At 40.7% G+C, this 9,406-nt stretch overlaps 1 protein-coding gene across 1 annotated transcript; it reads left to right on the top strand.

Annotated features, from left to right (window-relative positions):
* The first annotated feature begins 7,658 nt into the window (after window positions 1-7,658).
* LOC127192156 (olfactory receptor 52M1-like) lies at window positions 7,659-8,630 on the top strand. Its single transcript, XM_051149476.1, has one exon. The coding sequence runs from the start codon at window positions 7,671-7,673 to the stop codon at window positions 8,628-8,630; it is 960 nt and encodes a 319-aa protein (XP_051005433.1). The 5' UTR covers window positions 7,659-7,670.
* The last annotated feature ends 776 nt before the right edge of the window (window positions 8,631-9,406 follow it).

Raw genomic sequence — 9,406 nt, 5'->3', positions numbered from 1 at the left:
CCATGCTCATTTATATGCACTAACATTACAGAGCACTCCATTCTTCACAAAGGAGTGTAGCCAAGCCGAAGAAGCAATCTCTCCCCGGGTATCATGATGGGATAATTATAGATTATAGGGCATAATGTTCTAGAGCATGATGCCAGGAAGTCCCCAAAGTTCCAAAGGCTTGAATCTGAGTGACCTCAAGCTGTTCCAACTCAAGCTGTTCTGCCTTCAAGCAGAAAGTTGGAATATTTACCTCTGATGTAGCTTTGTAACTTAGACTTCCTGTATATAAAAGAGTTCGTGAGACAAAAACACCTAAACAGCATTATCCTTCTCGGTATGCTTCTTTCTGCATCTTTAGAAGACACTGGCTTCTTCCTTCAGATCAGGACCCAGCACATTAGCAAAGAGGATGATGCAGCAGAGTCATTACCGGAAGGATCCACTCTCCTGTGTTCTCTTTCATGGCTACAGAACCTCAGAAGAAGGTGGGAAGCTTGCAGCCTGTTTCACTCCAACCTTAAGTTTCACATTCTGCATAAAATTGCCCAAGTATCTGTGTTCTTTCTTGAGTCTGTGTGCACGTATATGTTCTACCCTCAGCCAAGTAAAGAAATGGGAGCTTCATCATTCCTACAAGTTCTTATGTAGCTTCTGAGTCTTGGTTCAGCATTCCGACCTCAGACAGATAAACCCTGCCCCTGGTAAGCTTAGTTCATTCATCAGGTGAGCCTTTTATAACTGAGTATTCAGGGCATTTTTAAGACTACAGTAATGCCTCACCCTTTAGTTAGCATGTTGGCTTCATTTTCCCAATCAATAGAGGAAATGATCGTCATATGTGAAGAACTATAGTAAAGGCATTGCCTTTCCCCCACAGAAATGATCCTAAATTCAGCCTTGGAATCAGAAGCAAAGATCGTCATTCTAACCCTGTCCAGAAGAGGGCACCCAACCTGAAAACAAGATGCTCTAACAATGGTTTTCTACACACATCAGGGCAGTTGCACCTAAGAGTGTTTGCAGCAGCTGAGACAGCATGCACAAGGCCTGTGCATGCCTGAGCCACATAAATTCACAGTGTGGTAAAGGGAGGTAAACACAAAATCCCTTCTCCAGCTGAGGAGTTATTAGCAATTGACAGCGCAGAGAGTGAGAATCTGTGTTCTTTAAAGGGATAGCTCTTGATGTCTAAACCGCCCTGCAATGAAGGGCACACATCCAAGAACATATGGGCAGCACAAACGTTACTTGATTTTTGCAATTGTTTGTTTGTTTGTTTTTTAATGGGACACAAAGTTGACTGGCCAGGTGAGGCAGGAAGAATCTGGGAAGAATGGGGGGACCAGGGGGTGGGTGCGGGGAGGAAAGGTAAGTATAGTCAAAATACATCACATAACATTTTCTAAGACATAAAAAATAGAAAGAAAAGTTGCTAAAATGTATTTAATCATTAAATGCATGTGCACAATCTTCAAAAAGAAAGCAAGTTGATGTCATAAAGTAATATTACTCATCACTTCTGTAATGATTCTACTTAACCCTCAACTTGTACGTCATCCAATCAACCTTGTTGCAGAACTAGGCTTCCAAAGCATAGGCAAAAATGTGTTGGTGAAGCCAACACAGAAATACCAAAAACACAAGACATAAGTTGATTTCAAGTTTATAACCTCATCACCAGGCTCAATGTCACATTCTCTCTGAAACTTCCTATTTGTTATGTGTAATTCTAGAGGAAAACAGGATTTTTAAACTTGCTAGTCCAGATACTAAATTGGAAATACATTGGACATATATAATTTTAGTGATTTATATACATCTCCAAAGACTAATGTCTCATTTTCTCATCCATGAATGGGATTCTGATCATGTATACATAGGTCAATAATTCTTCTGGAGTCCTCCTACCTTAGAGAGAAGACCCAAAATTTAGGCTCTGGGATCATACAAACATGGATCCATGTTCGTTTCCATGAGGGAAACTGTCTGCTACGTGATTGGGTAAGTGTGGCATAGGGTGACATCTATCACATTGCCACTTCTAGTACTTAATAGATGCACATCCTTGACTTCTCGAAGCCTTAATTTTCCTTTCTTGTCATTCCATCCTTGATATTTCTCTCCTACTTTTTGAGTTTCTCAACATCCTCATGTCATCCTGAGATCCCTATGTATTCTTCCTTGCATCCACATATAAACTACCTCCGAGCTTTGGGGCCTCCCCTGCCTGTATCCATCCATAACCTTACAGGACTGAAGTGTAGCTTAGTGATATTGAGCATGCCTGGCAGGCACAAGGTCCTGGATTCAATCTCCAGCCTTAAAACTGGAGATTGTAATACTCTCTTCTTGTACGTGTGTCCACATCCCATAGATAATGATCTTTTCAGCATTTCCTGAGGTTATCCTTCCCACTGTTCCAAATTCTAAAAATCTGGAGAAAGGGGGAAAATAATTTTCAAAATAAGTATACTAGCCACAGATTCTTTTCAAATATTCAAGTGCTTAAACTCAATAAAAAATTTGAGCAAACAATACCTTAAAATAAGTATATTGGCCACAAATTCCTTTTCAAACAAAAAAAGTGTTTATACTCTATAAAAATAGCAACAGAACAATACCCTTTTTTTTTCAATACCCTTTTCTTATCTGTAAAATGTATGCCTTGCTTCGGCGACACTTTTCAGGTAAGTTTACTTGACACCATAGCGCATAGGGTACAGAAATTCTTTAGGGAAGAACCAAAACAGGGTTCATGACCCTATATGCTCAATCATCAGTTTCCCTTTTAGGAGTCTATGCTATGCTTGGACACAAATATAATATTGGGAAATATGTCTGTGCCGGTTTTGTAAGAAGAACTGACATTAGCCTCCTCACCGTCCTGGGAAGTTTAATAAAATAACAACACACAACTATTTCCAACTTGTAAATATTTGAGTTTATCAAAAATGGATTGAAAAAAAGCAGAATTTATTTAAAGATTAACATTTAATTTTAAGTTATCTTCTTCTTGGTATAGGCCAGATATCATATTAGGCATGGAAGTGCAGAGTTCTGTCTGTCTGTGTGTCTGTGTGCATGTCGGCTCATGATAAACCTCTGGTATCATTCCTCATGTGTCATTCACTTTGTTTTCTGAGACAGGGTCTCCCACAAATCCAGAGCTCACCAAGTAGACAACGGTGGCTGACCTGCAATCCCCAGGAAGCCACCTGCCTCTCTCCTGCCCCAGTGCTAAGATCACAGGCATGCAGCACCACTCCCAGCTTTTTGACATGTATTATAGTGATCAGACTCTGGGTCCTCATGTTCGCCAAGCAAGAAGTTTACCCACTTATCTATCTGTTTGACCACGGTTAATTTTAACAGAAGTTACATGAGTATCTAGTAGTTTTCCTCTATCCTCCTTCCATGAACTCTCTCATGAGGTATAACCCTTAAAGTGTGTGAGTACCTCAGGCACAAAGGGCGGCTATCAAACCCAGCACCAGCTCACCAGAGGGCTTGAAGCTAGAGTGGACAGGGTGTGAAGACTGCTCCTAAGAGGGGAATAAAATCCAGAGGGAAGCATGCAAGTGTCTCTGTGCAGCCCTTGGGAGATATCTGGCTATTTTCAGAACCTACATAACGGAGAAGAAAGAAATTGACCAGAGCATGGCCCTCCCCTGCCTGCCAACTAAATTTTTCCAAGCATCAGATAAGCACTAGTCGCTGTAAGGGACAGGCCTCCCAACTCTTTGGGCACGCCCTATGGGTAAGCACATTCCACAGTGATGAGAAACAAAGCCACTGGATGCAGAAACTGCTCTCTCCTTCATAGATTTAGTCAAAATGGGTTGATATGCTTCTTTGGTTGAGTTAAAGAAAAAGAGAAACCACAAAACAGAATGGTTGCCCCGTATTTAGGATAGCAGACGAAAGACTGGGTGCCTGCAGCCCAATTGAGCCTCTTGTCTTGAATTCTAAGATCAGGCAAACCTTTACCTTGAACTGGTCCCAGCAGAGTCAGTATGTCTCTTCAGTCAAAACATATTCATGCTAATGAAGCTAGCCCTGAAATTTCAAAGTAAGACTCTTATGTTTCTGACTACATGAGAGCAAATAGGATCAGGTATGCTAACAGTCAATCCACCAAAAACTAAAGAATACATGCTATACAAAGAGAGAGAGATTATAGTCATTTTGTTGGCAAAGAAGGTTCTAGACTTGCTATTAACCTGGAGATGTAGCACTGTTTGTGTTCTGTGGAAGGGATAATGAAGGAAGCAGTGGGTAAGATTGCTATTCAGCAGCCAAGAATCCTAACAGAGAGAGAGAGAGGGAGAAAAGGAAGGAGGGAGGGAGGGAGAGAGAGAGAGAGAGAAATAATATATATGAAAAAAATGTACCTCAAGTTGTAGAACAGCAAAGAATAGAGTTCGTATGTGAGCCTAAGTCTGTCTTGCTTCTAATTGACACCTATGTCAATCAACAGCATCTCTCTCAGAAGCCTCAGATCTTCAGAGCACCTCTCCCTGTGCTTGCAGGCTTGTCACCACTGTGCAGGTAAAAATGTGATTTCTCTAAATGCAGAAAATATTGCTATGCAATGCTCTAGATTAAGTGATGTAACTTAGTTGTCACAACCCAGTTAAAACTGATGTTTATAATGACTTCTGAGAATGTGACAGAAACATAAAACACTTATTTTTCAACATTCTTTGTCCTAGCTTAAAACTCAGTTTTGCTTCATTGACTGAACCAATTCAGACACAAATCAAAAATAGAAATTAAAGGTAAGACCATGACTGGACTCCAGTTCTTTCATGACAAGTAGTCATTACTTTGACTTACCCTGAAAATAAGTAAGTGAGCTCCTTTCTGCTTTAGAATGGTGGTATACTATCCACTCAGGGTACACATCGAACGGTTCCCAGTCTTAAGTCTGTATGGACTAAGGACTGCCTTAAATCTCTGTCCATCTAACCAGTTCCTGCACTTCTAAAGCTCCTCTGAAATATAACAATGAAATGTTTCCTCTTTGTGAAATGTGCTTTTCCAGTTTACAGCCCCTATTGAATTTCAGGAAGAGGCATCTGCTGTCATGTCAGACCCTTATCTTCTGTTTTCATCCATCTTTCATTTGAAGTAAATGGTTTTTGTTTTACATATGGTAAAGGATGTTTCAGGAAGGCGAACAAATTGCTTAGAGTACAATGAGTGTCTGGGGTGACAAATCTATTAGACAGTAACTGTTAGACAGTAATTTGGTGCCCTGTGCAACAACCTCCTAGGGCCACCTTTCCTTCGCTATCATAATCAATTGATCTAAAGCACTTGTACATTGATTTGACCCCTGAGGAGTATTACATAACACTCATTTACATATTGAACTTAATATAACAAAATCTTGCGAGTTATTTTAAGAGTCACAAAGCTTGCATGGTTCTGCTCTACATCTGCCCAATGACTAGACACTGAGTAGGCAAACGAGCCCTTAAAATGAACTGTGTATTGGAGCCTGAAGCAGTGGCCTCCCTGGCTACACAGGAAACTACTCCTATGTGGTGCAGAAATAGAATAGCTAGTCCTGATTTAGTCAAAAACTACGTGGGATCTTTTTAGACAATTTGGAAGTTTATAAAGGTCCCTCAACACAAACACACACACACACACACGCATGCAAGTGCGTGCACATGTGCACACATTATGGTATAGATTAAAAATGTCATAGAGGACTTTGGAAATGATGGCCTGAAACTGGCCTTGAAGGATGGGAAAATGTCCTTAGGTAGAAACAAAAGGAATGAAAAAGCTTCACTGCCATAACTCTTCTGTGAAGAAAGTCACTATACACACGGGGATGTGGTAAAAAGTCGTCACTCTTGAAGATGTAGTGAGAAGGACCAGGAGGGCAAGCCTGCCTGAGACAGGGAAGGGCACTGATGGTGTTCTGAGCTCCCAGATTCTGTACAATGAGGTTGTAAGTAAGGACTTTTAGCACATATGTCTGAAAGGCAAAAAGCAGACAAGACCTGTATAATCTGGTGCTTTGGTCCTCAGGAGACCAAAGATTGTGGTGCAAGGAAGGGTGTCCCTCGCGCCGTTCATTCCATTCTCATTGCTCCCCAGTAGCAGATGGTAGAAAACCCTAACAAAATTTACTCTAAGGGGAAACATGGACCTCCTCAGTCAAATCACAAATGGTGCCCAATACTTGGCAGGAGAACTGACTAATAGTTGTCTTTCCCTTGAGTAACTGTGTCTGTTCTTCATTCTGTTTAAGCATAAAATTGAGCAACCTGAAATGTGAGACCTTTTTCTTTAAGAAATTAAGTCTCTCCCCTGCAAAAAAAGATTAAGTCCCGTGTCCTCTCTCTCTCTCTCTCTCTCTCTCTCTCTCTCTCTCTCTCTCTCTCTCTCTCTCTCTCTCTCTCTGTGTGTGTGTGTGTGTGTGTGTGTGTGTGTGTGTGTGTGTGTGTGTGTGTGATGCACATGAGAGCATGTGCCTCATTGTGCATAGTGACAATCAGAGGCCAACCTTCACTTTCCACCCTCACCTTCCACCTGGTTTTCCTCAGGGTTTCTTTGGTACTGTCCTCCAATTATATGAGGCTAGCTAGCTGACCCATGAGCTTTCAAGGGCTCTTCTACCTCTGCCTCCCATCTCACCACAGGAGTTCTGGGATTACAGATGTGTGCTGCATACCTGGCTTATGTGGGTCTGGGGATTTAAGTCCTTGCATCTGTGTAAGTGCTTTGCTCATTGACTCATCTCCCCAACCACTATGTAAAATCATTATAAGTCTATCCCACTAACAGAGTTTCCTAGTACAACTGTTCTGTTGCATTTTATCAGGCTTTGATAATTTATAACCTTATCTTTAAAGTAGAATATATACATATAGAAGAATATATATTCCATAAATGTGAAAAAATTAAAAGTACCATAACCCCATCCACATAAAAATCAGCAGGTAAAAAGCACAGTGCAAATCTTCCAAGACACTTCTCAATTGAAAGACATAATTCTGTATGTCACATACTTTAATAATAGTAAATCATAGTTTGTCATGCTTCCTATTATCCCCTCAGTTATTATATGATATAAACATTATACTAGTAAGAATATAGGTATTAGCATAATTATAACTCAGTAAATGCATAAATTAAATTTTAAGCAATGCTTTATTTACTTTGAAACATACTTCCAACTTTTCATTAGAATAAAAATTGGAAACACCTAATTAGTATACATTATTGATATCAAAATTATTGATCAGTGATAAGAAAAGAATATATACTTATTGAGTAAACATGTCATTTATTATTTATATCAAATATTACTTGGAAAATTTTTCAGTTTTTTTTTTAAGGAAAAGTTGCTCAAAATAAACTTCCTGGGTCAAGGGGATGCATAATATTGAGTATTTCTATACCACACTTTGAAAAGTCAGCTGTCAAAACCATGAGTATGCCCGTTTCTGTGTTTAGCAGTAGGTGTCATCATAGACAATTCCTATAAGTTAAGTAACAAGATCTTTCAGGTTGGCATTCAGAATTCATCTTTGTTGTAGGTAGCACAAGTTATCAAGAATGGAAATGAGGATCTGTTCTAGAGCTGCCAAGGGCATTACCTCTCACAGGAGTAGAAACCTGATGGTAAGAGTACTTCTGCATATCCCCAACTCCCAAGCATGTTCATTTCTAATAATGCCTGCTCCGTACCCAGCTCTTTCTGGCTCACCGGCATCCCAGGACTGGAGTCCCTGCACATCTGGCTCTCCATCCCCTTTGGTTCCATGTACCTGGTGGCTGTGGTGGGGAACATCACCATCTTGGCAGTGGTTAAGACAGAGCGCAGCCTGCATCAGCCCATGTATTTCTTCCTGTGTATGCTGGCTGTCATTGACTTGGTCCTGTCAACTTCTACAATGCCCAAACTATTGGCCATCTTCTGGTTTGGTGCCTGCAGCATTGGTCTAGATGCCTGCTTGGTTCAGATGTTCTTTGTCCACTGTTTTGCTACTGTTGAGTCAGGCATCTTTCTTGCCATGGCCTTTGACCGCTATGTGGCCATCTGCAACCCACTACACCATACATCAATACTTACTCATGCAGTGGTGGGACGTCTGGGTCTGGCTGCACTCCTCCGAGGAGTACTGTACATCGGACCTCTTCCACTCCTAATTCGCCTAAGGCTTCCCCGTTATCGAACCCAAATCATTGCCCACTCATACTGTGAGCACATGGCTGTGGTCACTTTGGCATGTGGTGACACAAGAGTCAATAACTTATATGGAATGGGGATTGGTTTCCTGGTATTAATCCTAGACTCACTGGCTATAACTGCATCTTATGTGATGATCTTCAGGGCTGTGTTGGGGTTGTCCACCTCTGAGGCCAGGTTTAAAACTTTAGGGACATGTGGTTCTCACATCTGTGCCATCCTGGTCTTCTATATTCCTATTGCAGTTTCATCTCTCACCCATCGCTTTGGGCATCATGTGCCTTCCCATATCCACATCCTTTTGGCCAACTTTTATCTTCTCATCCCACCCATCCTCAACCCAGTTGTCTATGCTGTGCGTACCAAGCAGATCAGAGAGAGACTTTTGCATATTATTAAGTCAGGAACTCAATTCAGGGACTTATAAATATTCAATGATGATAGGAATAGGAATCTTCTTAAGGAAGGAAGCCCATGATATTTCCAGGTCCTACATAAACTCTGGGAATAAGAGCCTCAACATCTATTCTGTTAGGGCATGCACTTTCTATGCTGTGTGAATGTAAGATCTTGAGGTGGAGAAGGAGGATCAAGTCATAAGCCCCTGTACTGTTATTTCCCTTTGTTTGCCTATCTGATTTGTTTGGTTAGGTACAATAAGCATATATGTCATGAAAACTGAGATTGTTTCTATTCTTTACGTCTATGGCATCAGATTCCCTGTTTCTCTATGACAAGTGCAACCAAGCTCAACTTCTAAAAAGTAGAATTCTGTTGCAGTACCTTCCTGAACACAAGTTGGCAAAGTTTGTTGGAAACTTTCAGACATTTATTGCATAGGCAAACTTTTTAATTCTCCTTAATTGCCCCTATTAAAATGGCACTTATTGAGGATGGAAGCAGCATAAATAGAAATTTTAAATCTCTTAGAATAAGATTTTACCATCTATAGGAGTTAAAGTCTTTAGACCAAGTCATTCCCCATTAAACAGACAAGATGGACGTCGAATGTACCACATCTCCTAGCTAAATAAGGGACACATGGGAGACAGGAAAGGACATTGTTATGTACCATTTCAGAGGCTCTAAGACAGCACATGTGAGGGATAGCAGCTTCACTGAGATAACAGAGTGAAAAGAAAAGGTAGTGGAATTTATGTGAAAGGGGTTATGTGAAAACAGATGGAGACTTTGTGGTGAATA

This window comes from Acomys russatus, chromosome 7, assembly GCF_903995435.1.
Source record: "Acomys russatus chromosome 7, mAcoRus1.1, whole genome shotgun sequence".
Lineage (NCBI taxonomy): Eukaryota > Metazoa > Chordata > Mammalia > Rodentia > Muridae > Acomys > Acomys russatus.
This window is presented reverse-complemented; position numbering and strand designations above follow the sequence as displayed.

What these genes read in the sequence shown, in the direction of transcription:
- LOC127192156 (XM_051149476.1), top strand. Translation starts at nt 7,671, where the DNA reads ATGTTCATTTCTAATAATGCCTGCTCCGTACCCAGCTCTTTCTGGCTC.